General features: G+C 30.2%; 1 protein-coding gene across 1 annotated transcript; it reads left to right on the top strand.

The window, feature by feature from the left end:
- Window positions 1-155: 155 nt before the first annotated feature.
- LOC145947337 (UDP-glycosyltransferase UGT5-like) lies at window positions 156-1,499 on the top strand (the record flags this gene model as incomplete). The annotated part of the gene is made up of 3 exons (XM_083057141.1): window positions 156-375; window positions 564-783; window positions 1,175-1,499. Coding segments are annotated over 3 exons (765 nt in total), but the record flags the coding sequence as incomplete, so codon positions are not given.
- Between the last annotated feature and the right edge of the window lie 15,069 nt (window positions 1,500-16,568).

The following is a 16,568-nucleotide window of genomic DNA, read 5'->3' as shown; positions in this document are numbered from 1 at the left end:
ATACATATACGTACACAAAGTTTCCATTGTTGTAACATTTTTGTTGCAAAATGTTTCTAATATATAATATGATACAGATACTGCTTTTATTTCAATGTTGCAACATAAAATTAAAAAGTAAAATTAATTAAAGCAGAACGTGTGCATTTTTGTAGGACCTTCAGAAAGAATTGGATGACGCGAAGGAAGGATTTATATATTTCAGTTTAGGCTCCAATATAAGAGGTAATTTTCTATCTATCGAAAGACGTGACATGTTTCGTACAGTTTTCGAAAAATTACCCTACAAAATAGTGTGGAAGTTTGAGTCCGATTTCCCGAATAAACCAAACAATGTTATTATGAGGAAGTGGTTGCGGCAGCATGAAATTCTAGGTTTGTAGTTTTTATTGCATGAAATCTCTATATGGAATATTGATAAATAGATTAAAATGGCTAATTTTTCTTTAAGATATCTAAGAAATAAATTTACAAAAATAAATGACACATGAAAAAAGATAAAAATGTATGTAATACCGTCGAAAATTATCGATTATATAAAAGTTATCTGTTTATTTTATTAGCACATCCAAACATACGGCTTTTCATGTATCAAGGAGGCTTACAGAGTACCGAAGAAACAATAGAAAATGGAGTACCTGTAATTGGCTTCCCCGTTATTGCCGATCAACACTATAACGTAAAGCAACTGGTAAATCATGGTTCGGGAAAAAGCTTCAGCATCACCGACGTGACCGAAGACGAGCTCAAAGAGGCTATATATGAGATCATTACGAAATCTAGGTAATTTCTTTGTTTTTTTTATTATCAGCCGTGGATCCGTCTTTTAAAAAATATGCACATATCCTATAGTTATCAATATCTCGAAATTTTTTTTTACTTTTGATCTCAATTTTCAATCTAACTTTTATTTGTTATTTTAAGCAGTTAGATCATTTTTGAAATATTTAACCTACAATTTTCAAAAGCATTTCTTTTAAATCTCTAAGTGAAAAACTGTTCGTTTACTGTCAGGGCACAAAATAGGAACTCAATTTCTCTATTAAAGCTCGAAATTTTCTAGAACCTATAAACATAAACGAATTGAGAAATAGAAAGCAAATTTTTCGAAAATAGAAGCAAATTTTGAGATGTTTGAGCAATTAATTTATTTGTGCTATCTCTCTACTTTTAGTTACAAGAAAAATATGCTGAAGTTGCGCGACTTACTGCATGATGTGCCGTACGATCCATTGAACAATGCCATTTGGTGGATCGAGCACGTCATACGTCATAAAGGAGCACAGCACCTTCGGAACAAATCGCGAGATATGCCCTGGTACAAGAGTCAACTATGGGACATAATAGGACTTATATTAATATTACTTCTTTTCGTTACGTACATATTATATTACGTAGCATGTATTATTTATCATTACTTTATATTAATTATCTGTTCCATCGGCAAACGCGTAATTGCACGTATCAAACCAGTGTCCAGCGCGAAGAAGCAACATTGATAACATTAAATAAAGATGATCTAAAACAACATTTTTACTATAAATTATTTATAAAAAAAAATATATATATAAAGTTACTACGAATTCTTATATATGTATATGTATTGTCATTTTTACGTCCCAGATTACCTTACATCTTGCATAGCACTTGCGTGATGAAAAATAAGTGGATGATAACAAAATATAAAACATAATAACGCAATCAAAATGTTTCGAACAATGAATTAAGGGGATCCTAAATGGTTCTGCCGTACCGACAGAAATGATTATATTTTTCTATATCGAAAACTTTTTACACAATTAAAGTGAATATAACCAGTGAAAAATTTAAGTTACAAACCCATGTACAATCGTATAATTATAGACCTCTCTTCACGCTGAAAGTTGCAAACCCATGTAGAATCATAACAAAAAATATAAGACAAAACACATAAAAAACAGAATAAAAAATTAATACAAACATTAAAAATTAAAAAATTATTAAAATTAATACAAATAAAAAAAATAAAAAAATTTTAATTAAAAAAACTAGGCACTGCTAAATTAAACAATATGTTAAAGTTAATTTTGAAATTTAGCAGTGCCTAGTTTTTTTAATTAAAATTTTTTTATTTTTTTTTAATTGTATTAATTTTAATAATTTTAATAATTTTTAATGTTTGTATTAATTTTTTATTCTGTTTCTTATGTGTTTTGTCTTATTTTTTTGTTATGATTCTACATGGGTTTGCAACTTTCAGCGTGAAGAGAGGTCTATAATTATACGATTCTACATGGGTTTGCAACTTAAATTTTTCACTGGTTCATTATACGACTCTATAGGTTTGCAACTTAAATTTTCCACTGGTACAAAAGTTTCTACTTTCACTTGGCGCGCAATTTTTTTATATCATTACTTTTGTAGTACGATTCTACATGGGTTTGCAATGGATAATTTTTCATATGATTCTACATGGGTTTGCAATGGGTAATTTTTCACTACTGGCGTGCCCATACTAGGCGCCTGTTTTTAAAGGTTACCTTTTTTTAAAGGTAAGTTTTTATAGGGATATCATTCATTTTTGTATATGATTTAGATTTACTAGGGTTGCTCAAATAATGCCATTTTTTCAGAAACTATTTATTAAACAGGTTTGTAATGTTTTTAAACATACATGGATATTTCTTCTTTTTAAATATATATTATTTTTGAATATAATCTCAATCAACTTCTATAACCTTATACCAGCATGGTACAAGTATATGTATGCTTTTACTGTATCAACTCTTGTTTTTTCTACGTAACCATGTCATCACAGCTTTAATCATCCCCTCATCATCTTCCCAATCTTGTTTCGCAGAGATCTTTAAATTATATGTTTAACACAGTTTAGCGATAGCTTCCAATATTTAACTTTTTGAACCACTTAATTAAATGCACTTCGCGAAATAAGGTTCGCAAGATAAAGAGGGCGTGATTTAAATGTGAAAACATGGTTACGTGGAAAGGACAAAAGTTGGTACAGTAAAGGCAAGTAAATACATATAATGTATCGTACTGGCATAAAGCAATAGAAGTTGATTGAGATTACCATGTATATTGTGTATAAATTGTTGAATAAATATTCTGAAAAATAATGTAGGGCATTACTTTTTGAGCAACTCTAGTACTATTTCAAAAGATTACAATGTCCTCATTCTGTATCTGTAATGTAAAACATATTTAAATCATTAGAATACGGACATATATGCAAAATATACTGTTTCTTTATTTTATATTAACAATTATATACTTATGAAAGAAATAGTAGCATAGGATGGCAGCGTAACAAGATAGTAGTTATTATTGTGAAAGAAATATAGAACATCACATATAAGTAGTATTGCATATCACATGTATGTAGTATACATTGCAAAATGTAGATTCTTCTATTTCTTTCTTGAATACATATTTATATAATGATATTTGCAACTACTTTCTTGTTATGTTACCTTGTTACGTTACGTTATGTTAATCTGTCACATTTATATATTCAACGCTGAATATAGTTCAAAAAGTGGATCGAAACGTACGTTCTTTTGTAATCTATATATAGAATTTGTTTTTATTAAAAAAACCTTTCTTCTAATTTTCCTTTTTATTTGTGCTCCACCTCCTGTGCTGGCTCTATATAGCCTTTCACCCCGTTTATTTTGATATAATCATTTATATTTTATAAAAAAAGTATATAAATTGCAACCTATTTTTTAAAAATCAATTATGTGTTTTCTTCACACCAATGGTTGGTCTCATTATTATGTGCATAAAAGTATTAAGGTAAGATTACCGAAAACTAAATATTTCACAAGATATTTTATTTTTTATGTCAAACTACTATAAACTTTAAGCCTTATAATTCGGAAAGTATTTAATAAAAAATAACTTAATTATATGTTTTGGAAAGCTTTCGAAATAAGCTACAAGAATATGTAATAAAAAATAGTGGGTTCCATTTAAGAAATTGAAAGTGATCTTCACGTGACCGTGACAACACTCTTCAAAATCATAATAATATTGCTATGTAATGTGCCACTTAAAACCCTACAACTTTTATCCGAAACACTTTTCTGTAAAACTTATATTTTTCGAGAATTTTCAAGGTTTCCATACTTTTTCATCACCCTGTATAATAAAACGCGACCGCACACGTGATCGTGTGTATGTATGCACAGTTATCGCATCGGCGCCTCTGCGAGTTCAAATCGAAGGAATGGATCAACGACCACAGACTATGCTACGCGGTCAAAATTTCATAACATTTATCAGTAAATAAAACAAAATAAAATAAATGATATATGTATATAAATGATAGTTATCAAAAAAGGGGGGAAGAAGAAAGATAAAAATATACACAACAGAATTAGATAAGATATATGACAAGAGCATTCTAAATCTGGATGCTATGTTGATAAAAAAAATAATTTACGTGATATTGCAATTGTGATCGATCATCCGTCAATCGTTTTGTAAATAATGCATTGTTTGAACAAATTCGTGGTGAAATGTAACAGGCTATCTTTATTTCGAAACATTTCGAAAAGGATTAAATATTGACTTGACAAGCTTTCAATCGAGATATTTCAGAATCATCGTTTAGGCCGGGTCTACAATAGGTGTAGTAAGCCCTAAGCGTTAAGAAATTGATCAATTACAGTCAAGTATGAGGAGAATATTGGACTGTAATTGGTCAATTTTTTAAGGCTTAGGGCTTACTACACCTATTGTAGAATCGGCCTTACTAATTTATTTCACGTGCGTCATTAAAACTTAGTCCATACTATTATCAAAGGTAACACAGGACCACAAAAAAAATGTTTGTTTTGGTTCTGAAACTAGAGTAGATGTTTCTTATAGATTTTGGGTCCCTGAATCCGAATCTGTAACCCGTTTTACTCCATCACGTCTAGTTTTCTAGATAATCATAAAATAGAGTGAAAAATTTGTAAAAAATGGAAGGAAACAAAGTTTTTTTTTTAATAACTTTTTTTTCAGAGGTATGTAAACGTAAATTCAAATTGTTTTGTAATATGTAAATGAAAATCTATCCATTTGGTTAATTGAAAACCATTTTTATACAAATGGCGGAAGGGGGGGGGACTAATGTGTAATTGACCCCCAAAATTTTTTGAATAACTTTTATAGGACAAATTTTTTTTTAAATATAATTGGAACTAAAATCTATTAGAAACACCTACCCTAGTTCCAACTATATAAAAAGAAATTTTGTCCTATGAAAGTTATTCAAAAGTTTTGGGGGCCAACTTCACATTAGTCGCCCTTCCGCCAATTATACAAAAATGGTTTTTAATAAACCAAATCGATAGATTTCCATTTGCATATGGGTGATTCTACAAAAATAGGAATTATTTGACATTATTTTTGTCCACATCCTTTTTAATATATTTGATGGATTATAACTGGCATATGATGTGAAACTAGGTATGTTATTATAGTTATAAAAGCGGCCAGTCAATAAAATATGTATTTAAGATTTTATGAGCATTTTTCCAAAACTTATGGTCAGGAGACTGGAAAGATTTCCAAGAAACTAAGATTTAAATAAAAAAATTAACGAATAAATATTTAAAAATTTATATTGAAATTAAAAACTGGTATCATTTTTACAAAAAAAAAATCTGCAGTTGCAATCACAAAATTTCTTTCATAGGAGAATATTGAATAAGTAAGTAAAATAATAAAATAATTGCCAATAACTTTCAAGAAACAATGCGAAACGCTCTTTAAATACAAAGATACATTCGTTTTAATATACATTTATCAATCTCCCGGTTAGTGCCTAGTCTCCTGTCATATTATTTTCCAAGGAACTGAGAATAGGGACTGAAAACCAGGGGACTGAGAACCAGGGGACTGATAATTTTGAGGTTTATAAATGAAAAATATCTTGTTTGAATTATATAGAGGTTTAAATAGTTGAGGAAAACTTAAAAGTTAAACTTATATATAATTTACACATTAAATGAAAGTTAATAAAAACAATAAACTTTTAACATAACACTTACCAGGGGACTGAGAAGTTGACTGATCCAACACGTATTCATTATAACAAATCACGCGAAATGAAATTAATAAAAATAAAAATAAATAAAAATGACTGACGTACGTTAACTTTACTTCAAACTCATTCATTCGGTACAAATAGCTATTTCGCTGAGACCGTATATGACTTTACATCTTTACAATGCAAATAATTTTAATGTCAGGGGACTGAAAATTAAATCTTGAGACAAAGTTTAATAACGTTGTTTATTAATAAAATAAAATTAAATAACATAAATAATACAGTTGTTGATATCAGTGACTAATGTAAATTAGTTATCACACATAAAAATTTTATATAATTTTAAAATTATTTTGTGACAATGTATTATAATTTGCATTCTGGGTTTGTGACACACCAGGGAACTGAGAATTTCTTATTTATAAGATAAGTTTTGAAAATAAAAACATTACTTTACCTCTTTTTTATTATATGTCTATATGTATTCAAGTATTATCTTCATTTTAATTCAAAATAAAATCCAATTTAATGTTAATTTAAGTATAAAATTACAAGAGCCGCAAAAAATTACTATTTTTGTAGAATCACCCATATATCAAAACAATTTAAATTTTCGTTCACATATCTTTAGAAAAAAAAAGTTATTTAAAAAAACCTTTATTTTCTTCCATTTTTAACATTTTTTTCGCTTTATTTTACGATTATCTAAAAAACTAGACGTGATAGAGTAAAACGGGTTACAGATTCGGATTCAGGGACCCAAAATCTATAAGAAACATCTACTCTAGTTTCAGAAACAAAACAAAAAAATTTTCTTGTGGTCCTTTGTAATTTATCATTGTATATTTTTCCTTTCCCCCGCATCAAATTCTTATTTTGATATTTTAAAGAAGAGATTTTTTATGTGAGAGAGGTCAATCACTCACGAAATGAATGTTTGATAATATTAAATGGTATTGCTTTTTTTTATCAAGCTCTAAGTTCTCAAATACACAATCTGAAAAATTTAGTTAAAAAATATTTTTATCTTTCTCCAAGAGATATGCATTTCATAAAATTGAAAGATTATTCCTATACTAACAGAAACAGCGAAGAAGCAGAAAGATCATTGTACCATTCGATAAATTAAAGAAGCATAATATACTAAAGAATGCGTCATAATTTAATTTACAGAGCTAAATCTCTGGAATAACGAGTGGCATTCTGGTCAAATTCTCTAATAAAATCTTAAAAGATAACATTATCTGTAATTTTATTTTATATTTTATCATTAATAAAATACTACGATGTGGGATCGGTTGCGACACGCTGCATGCAAGCTCTCTTCTTCTTCCCCCTTCTCCTCTCTTTCTCTTTTTTATCGTTCCATTGACACCTTCGGTTGATCGCGTCACGCTCGCTTGACGCATTCATAATTCAATATCAATAAATGCGAATCTCGTCGATTTTGCCGATAAAGCTTACGAAATTACACCCGGATCCGATTTATTGCCGTTAAACAAGGAGCATCCTTATATTTATCTCTATATATAAGTGCCGTCTGTCTGTCTGTCTGACCGCGAACTACTTCCACATTTGTGGATCGATCTTCTCGAAATTGGTACCAAAATTTCGCAAATTTTTCGGCGGTGACTGCTGTGTGGGTTTTTTTTAATTTTTATACACCCACGCATCCACCCACGCGCATGCGCATTTATGGACCGATTTTCTCGAAATTAGTATCAAAATTGTGCAAATTTTTCGGGGATGGATACTATTTGGTTTTTTAAAAGTTTTACACTCCCACCCACCCATTCACGCATCCACCCACGCACTCACACATTTATTGACCGATTTTCTCAAAATTGGTACCAAAATTTTGCAAATTTTTCGGGGATGGCTAATATGTGGTTTATTTAAGTTTTACACCCCCACCTACCCACCCACGCATCCACCCACGCACCCACGCACTCACATATTTATTAACCGATTTTCTCAAAATTGGTATAAAAATTGTGCAAATTTTTCGGGGATGGATACTATTTGGTTTTTTAAAAGTTTTACACTCCCACCCACCCATTTACGCACCCATCCACGCACTCACACATTTATTGACCGATTTTATCAAAATTGGTACTAAAATTTGGCAAATTTTTCGGGGATGGATACTATTTGGTTTTTTAAAAGTTTTACATTCCCTCCCACCCATTCACGCACCCACCCACGCGCGCGTGCATTTATGGACCGATTTTCTCGAAATTGGTACCAAAATTTTGTAAATTTTTCGGGGATGGCGACGATGTGTTTTTTTTTTAATTTTACACCCCCAATCACCCACCCACGAGCGGGCGCATTTATTGATCAAACTAAAATTTTGCAAATTTTTCGGGGATGAACACGTGGGTTTAAAAAAAATTTTTTTTTTTATATATTACAGAGGAAGCTTAGTTTTCGTGAAAAAAATTGTTTTCCAGATTTCTATGCTAATGCGTTCAGAATGTTCAAAAACATCGAAAAATAACATTTTTTTAAATGTTTGTATGTGTGTTTGTGTATATGTGTCCACCGACATTTTTTTAAATTTAAATATCTCAAGAACTGTTTGACTTGCAGCGCTCCAATTTGGCATACAAGTAAAGTAGTACAACACTTTTATTTAATGTTATTTTTATAAAAATTCATACAATGTTTTATTTTTTATAAAATTTTAAATTTTTTGAGAAATATTTGTTATGGTTTTAACTTTCGTAAATTTTAAGATATCCGGATAAATTTTTTTACATGAATAGACTATCGTTAAATACTAAGAAAGGATTATGCAATGGCACAAGATTCGTAAAGGACTATGCAATGGCACAAAATTCATTGTTACTGAATTGAAACCTAATCTTATTTATGCGGAGGTTCTGACTGGTCCTGTCCGAGGTCAGATTGTATTCATTCCAAAGATCGATTTCAATACAAATAATTTGGAACTTTTTCAACATCCTGTATTTGCTCATGGTCAATTCTATGTAGCATTCTCAAGAGTAACAAAAAGGCAAAATGTGAAAATTAAGATGAATTAAGCAATCAAGGACATCTCATTGAGGAAAATACAAAATCTTTTACGAGAAATGTCGTTTACAGAGAGATTTTATAAATTAAATAATTTGAAAATTGTATGAGAGCTAATAATATAGCGGGTGAACGGTGAATAATTAAACCGTAAAAAAAAATCTTTATAAATAATAAAAAATATATAAAATATATGCTAAATAAAATATTTATAATATTTGTAATATTTAAATTAGTGGAAAAACAAATTATGTTCATCCCAGAAAAAAAACAACACTTTGATAACATTTTCGAGAAAATCAGTAAATGAAGGATAAAAAAATAAAATTTAAAAAGAATTATAAAAATTTAAAAAAAGGGTTATATATAGAAGCTTTGAGGACCGCGCGAAGCGCGGTCCGAAACGCTAGTTGAAGTAATAAGGGACCAGTAGGCTGCAGAGAATAAGCATAAATAAATTAAACGAGTGCTTTTTGATAATACAACGTTACAATTAAATGTCCCTAAGTATCTTGTATTTATATAAAATGTATCTTTAGTCTCTACATCATGCTTTTTATATATCATATTTAACATGTTGCATATAATCTTTTTTTATTTTGTAGAAAAGGTTGAATTTATTCTCTCATCGAGCCACTCAATTCTAAAACAATTTTTCTTACACGTATAACGACGAACCACATCACTCTTCGGGATTTTTACCGCTAGCAAAATAACGATGAGATTTGTTATTCAATGCGAGAAACACCTTGAATAGCAATATCCATTATCGCGCAATTACAGTTGAACGGACACCTCGTTTCATCGTGATTGGATTAGGCTTTATAGGAGCGAGGAGAAGAAGGAAGATATGGATCGAGTGAAAAAGGAAGCGGGAAGATTTCTCAAAGAAGCGGGGAAGAGTGAGTATCGCGGAGACGGTATCGCTTTAATCCGCCACGGGAAAATCTTGTAAATAATTGAAGCAATGATTCGGCTCGGTAGCACAGAGACGACAACAATCCTGCAAAGAGATCGGCGCGAGAAGAGAAAAGGAGAATATCTCATTCATTTCATTTCATTCGCACGAATCGATTACTCGATGCGATTGAGAAACGAGGTGACTCTTGCGACAAATTTCGGAAAAAAATCGAGACCAAATTAAGACGTAAATGTACTATCGAGTAACGATAATTCTTGATCTACTGGTAGAAAATTGGTAAGAATTATTCGCCAATCAGATAATATTTACGATGTGACGCGCGGAAATGAACGCCTTCAGCTTCGTATGTAAAGATTAAACAAAGATCTCCAATTACATATGTGTCGTAAGACATAATTTCTCACAATTTGCATCAAATCCTCGCGATTGTAAATACACACCCATTTATTCGCATTAACGCACAATGTCTCTCCTCCGTGACGTCTCTTTGCCGACAATATCGCGTATTCACGCGCAACAATTCCGGATCCTGTAATGTGCTGACGAAAGTTTCCTTTGCATGAATACCCAAGTATGTAAATGTCTCCATGACGACGTTAGAGACGTTTCTCCTCGCCTTCAAGTGTCGCTTGAGAGTTTTCGTCGTTCGGCAACTGCGTCGTGTCATTTGAACTTGTTTACAATATACTGGACGTATTGACGAAGTCGCATAAACTTAGAAAAGAACAGCGAATATTTATCAAAATCACAAAGTGCCTTATGCTTGATTTATTCCTATAAACACTAGATGATCTTTTAAAATAATTGCGATAATTGTTTTTTGACTATCACGAAGAGATTTGCTATTCTATCAATTCTTATAGTTATATTTTCTTTTTCAATTCACACAACAATATTTTCGTATAGATAAAACTTTGATGGATCGTAGGGGATGCGAATATTTACTGTGTATTAATTAAAGTCGATAATTGTAATAATACATATGTACATATGTGCCCCGACCCGGGCACGCCAAGTTTTTGTTCGTTATTTGAATCCTTTCAATGCCGGGTCTAAATCGTTTTGATAATGCAGATAACATCATTCATAAAAATACAATGGTAATTCTGTGATAAATTTTATATTCAGATCAGATAATAATCTGCAAAATTAATACACATTTATATTTAGCTGAGTAGTTTTTTTAAATATTTAAAATAATAAGACAAATTCTTTTTTTATAAAATTTATTTCGCGCAATTTTTTGATAACATTATTTTTTATAGAAATATGTTTTTTTACAATAATTTAAAAACATTGTTTTTGTATAACACTTTTTACATGACACGTAAACTTGGTGCCCTTTTTTTACCTTTTTTTAAAAAAATATTTTTTTTTGTTATATCAGTTTTTTTTTCTAGTATATATTTATTCAAACATCTTAAAATAAAAAAGCAAAGAACTCGCCACCACCCCCGTTATATTTTATCAAAATACGACGGTCCTCTTTGCTTATAGTAAATACCACAGATCTTTCAAATTTCTTTGCTTACTCTTTCGCAAGATTAACGAATAATTACAAACCAATATGTTAGAAATATACATTTATTATTACATTTATTATTATATGAAGCTTTATTCATGAAATTGTTGCTGATTTATTGATGAGACATTTCTTTATATAAGATTGATCGAAATGAAATTATTAAGTGATTAATTATTAATTATAAATTTGATATTACAAAAATATATTTTTAATTAAATATTTTATATATAACTAACGAAATTAATTAGATTGGTAGACTTCACAAACCAATCTATATGGCTCTGCTTAAATTAAACATAAAACAATCTATATAAGATTTGGCTATGAGAGCTCTAGCGCAGTTATTGGGGCGCAGCACTTGTCAAATGAAATAAACATATCAATATTTCATCACATTTAATGTGAGTCTAAATATACATTGAACATTTATAAAAAATTGGCGAACGTTTCGGCTCTTTTTTTTAGCCTTTCTCAGCGCATAATTTAAACCGTGATACAATAATTGAATAAGTAAGCTATTGGTAAGTGACATGTTCAAGTCGAAATAATGGTGGATAATTCAACGGGATCATCTTCAATAACGGCTTCTCTCCGGGGTTGTTGGACCCAAGACGAGAGAATTAAATATTCTATGTCGCCATATCTGAGATGAAGACCTTATTATTGCAATCGGTAGTGTTAGAAATTTACAATGCTTCGGTATGTATAAACTTACAGATATTTGAATCTCATCTTTGGTGGAGTTGCACATTACAATCACCGTGGATCCGTCTATATGTTGTGAGGATCAGATTACAAACGTATGACTAATGACAAGGCTAAACTGTTTGGTAGCTATAAAGAGCTCAATATGTATGACAAATAAATAACGACCAAAAACACGTACGCAGAAATCAACAATATATGTGTTAAGTAAAATAATAATAATAAAGTCAAACATATAAACGAGTAGTGATGGAACTATATAGTAAATAAATTTAAATTAAAAATAAAATTAAAATAACGAGGTCAAACGGATAAAATTAAGTATAAATTTACGATTAATATTGTGGAGATAAACCAAGTATATGAGGTATGAGAGTAATAAAATGTCGGGATAAAATTATTATTATAAAGGTCTGAAGATGAGTATAAGATCCAACAAGCTGATAATTAAAATGAAAAGAAGATAAATTAACCGAGAACAAACATGCAAGACAAAACGTTATAAAGGATTTCATATTTTCGGGAGTCTATTTATTAGAGACAGATAACTATCCGGCAAAAATTCCGTATTTGTTTGTAGATTTAGGCTATTCTTTTGTCTTTTTATGAATAGCATTTCAGATACCAATCTTTTTCCAAGAGCCGGTTCGTTATCTAATATTTTTACCTCGTCCCACTTAAAATCGTGATTTAATGTTAATCTATGGTCAGAGATTACAGAGCGATTTGCGGTATTTCTTTTAATATGATTTCGGTGTTCTTTAATTCTTGTATTTAGTTGTCTATATGTCTGACCCATATAAGACGCGTTACAATTTTTGCATTCAATCTTGTATACTATATTACTGCAATTGTTGTTTTTTATAGGGTCTTTATTGACTTTTATAAAATGGCGCATTTTGTTTAAGCCAGTGTATGCGATTCTAGCATTTATTTTATTCGTGACCGTTTTGAATTGTTCCGATATGATAGGTATGTATATGGTATAGGGAAGAAGAAAACCCGTTCCTCGCTCTGCTTACATGTGGTGTTATCAGTGTTGGTATGGTGATTACAAATGTAATGTAATCTTTTACGCATTGTTTCAAATACAAGGTCCAACGGGTAGTCATTGTTAAGCAGAACCGTGATGCATAGTTCCAGATTTTTTTGATATGATGGATGAGATAGGTATATTGCTCGGTCGACCAGGCCGATTATGATGCCTAATTTTTGGCACATTGGGTGTTGTGAATGGAAATTAAGATATCTGCCAGAAAATGTCGTTTTGTGAAACCAATCGAATGTGATGTGATTATCCAGTATTAGTAGTAAATCCAAAAAACTTAATTTGCCGTTCTTATTAATTTCAATAGTGAATTGGAGGCGAGGATGGAAAGAGTTAAATACTTGTAGAGTATGATTATGTAATGGTGGAGGAACAGTAAGTACTATGTCATCAACATAACGCATGTAGAAGGAAGGAATGAACTTTAATAATTCCAATGCTCTGTTTTCAAGATCCTGTAGAACGATATCAGCAATGATGGAGGACAACGGTGAGCCCATGGGGGTACCAAAAGTTTGTTTATATATTACTTCATTGAAAACGATTTTCTATTTCCTGTTCCTATTGCCTATTGCCTGGCATTGTGCAAGGGGCTTTACAAATAATGTAAAAATAAAATTATTTTTTATTTTAAAAATATTTTTTAATATTAGGTTAATGAAAATTATGTAATAAATTCTTTGTAGAAAAAATTATGATAAAAAATATTAATTTTAGTGATTTTTTATAACTTTAAACAAATATTGAATATATTATAATAATATTGTTGTGTCCCCGTATTTGCCGGCTGCCGGATGTATATGTATTCTGGCGAGAAGTTTGGCAAGGAAGAAAGACATCTCCGAGCACGTCACTAAGAAGTTGTTGATTTAAAACAAAAAGGGGTTGTCAGAGAGTTTTGGATCGGCCGTAAATACGTGCGGACATGTTTCGTTACGGTCTGATGCATATTTTATTATTTTGTTATTTGGTATTATTTGGTATTTTGTTATTTGGTATTTTGTTATTTGGTTTTTACTTTACGTGTTATTGTTAATAAAGTTCTTCCGTGTTTTACGTGAGCGTCTTTATTTCGCGGCGCGAGTGTGAGAGAGTGCGTGTTACGTGGTTCGATCTTTGATAAGTCACGCAGTCGGCCCGTGAGCGCAACAATATAATTTTATTTTCTAAACACAAATTCAACGTTTATTTGGTTATTGGTATTAATTTCGAAATTGATTTAAAAATAATATAAAGTTTTTTTCTAATATAATTGTAAAAATTATCAGTATTTATATATACTAATTTAATTTTATAATAAAATATAAATAAAATATGAAATATATAATATAATATATGTAATATAATTTGTTGCGTACACAAATAAAACGCGCGCGCAATAATATAAACAAAAAAATATAAATAATATAAATAAACTTATCGTCGAATAAAAAATGTATACACACACGCGCGCGCGCGTAGTGTCATGCTTCATTTTTGTGTGTATGTATAATATGTATTTTTTATTTCACGATAAGTTTATTTATATTATTTATATTTTTCTTTGTCTACATTATTTGATATACTACCTATCGAAAAATTTCTTTTTTATAGATAGTCTTGCTGATGCGTCAAGAAAAGCTTATAAAGCACAAGAAACGTCTCACTTGAGCAGTGATTCATCTGATTTAGAGGCACATTGTGCAGCAAAACGACAAAAGAAATTACCACTGCGATACCAAATAAGCGCAGTGATTCTTCCGATGTAAATGTAGCATCAGAAAAGTATGTAAACTCACAATCAGAAAAGCGAACTAAACGTTCTGTTGTTCCGCCTTTTCCCGAATTTCAAAGTAAGTAATAATATCTGAGTATGAAATAAAGATGCTATTATTTTTCGATATTTAGACATTTATTATATTATATATTTAAATTATTAATATTCAATTTATTATATATTATTATAATTTATATTAATTTATTCTTCGTTTATGCATATTTGAAATGAAATTAATTCTATGACATAATATGGACGCAGTTATGCAATATGGAACCAACCACTAATTTTTTTTTATTTCGAGATTTTTATTACAAATTGTGCCTGATACATTAAGGCACAATTTGAAATAAAAATCTCGAAATCGAAAAAATTGGTGATTGGTCCCCCCCCCCCCATATTGCATAATTGCGTCTATATTATTAGTGTTTTTCCATTTTTTTCTGTTTTTATGTTATGCTTGAAATAATTATGTTCACAATTCTATTTTTAATTCAAATTACAGAAATTATAGAAATAAATTATTTGGCAAAAAATATATACATATATGTATATTGCAGGTAAAATTAATTTGGATATCAAATATTATAAAAAGATATTTTGTGTTGCTAAACTTAACAATTTTAAATAATCATTTAAATAGTCATAAAAAAATTGTTAATAAATTTTTTGATTACAGTTTATTAAAAAGTATAATCAAATAATTTAAGATAATTAATTATAAGATAATTTAATGTGCATTAAATGAAACAATAATAATTTAATAATTATAAATTATTTAATTTTTTGATTGTTTCATTTACACTGTTACAATTTCTATTTATACAGGGTGAACCAATAACACTGTCACATACATATTATATACAGGGTGGCCAAAATAAAACGTGACAAATTTTTATCTCCAAAAATATTGTTTCTAGAGAAAAATGTTTCAAATAAAAGTTGTAGGATTTTTAGGGGTGAAGAAGTTGGCGCTACTGACTTTTTTCTAAAGGGTGATTTTCAAGGTCATTTGAAGATTTTTTTTAAAAGTATGTTTTTTTAAATGGTACCACTATATTGTTTTTTAAATTGTGGCGATCATATCGTCACATATTCCCCGGATTACTTATAAAGACATACATCAGACGGAAACAAGAAGCGAGACGCGAGAGAAAATAAACACGTGGCAAACACAACGGACGAGACAGGTAGATAAAAACAAAAATACGAAACGAGACAAGACAATAACCTTTTGCGAAGAATCTTCGAGAGATTCGACCATCTACCATTGTCGAGCACAGACGTGCGAGCGCGACTGTAAACGCTGGACTTTTTCTAGATAATTAAAGTAGCAAAATTAACCGCTCACCAAAAAGACTCGATTCATTTCACATTATACATATATATACGATCCTAACATCCCGCACCGACGAACGAAGTAGCCAAAGTGGTGACCCCGACGTGATCGTGAATACGCGAAGAAAAAAAAACATTTTTTTTAATTTGTGATAATTTCGCGATCGGTTGTCGAGTGCGTGGGAAAGAAAAAGTGAT

This window comes from Prenolepis imparis, unplaced genomic scaffold (genome assembly GCF_030444845.1).
Source record: "Prenolepis imparis isolate NDT839.2.m4 unplaced genomic scaffold, iyPreImpa1.0 SCAF_67, whole genome shotgun sequence".
Lineage (NCBI taxonomy): Eukaryota > Metazoa > Arthropoda > Insecta > Hymenoptera > Formicidae > Prenolepis > Prenolepis imparis.
Note: the sequence above shows the minus strand (reverse complement) of the source record. Positions and strands in the feature narration are given on the sequence as shown.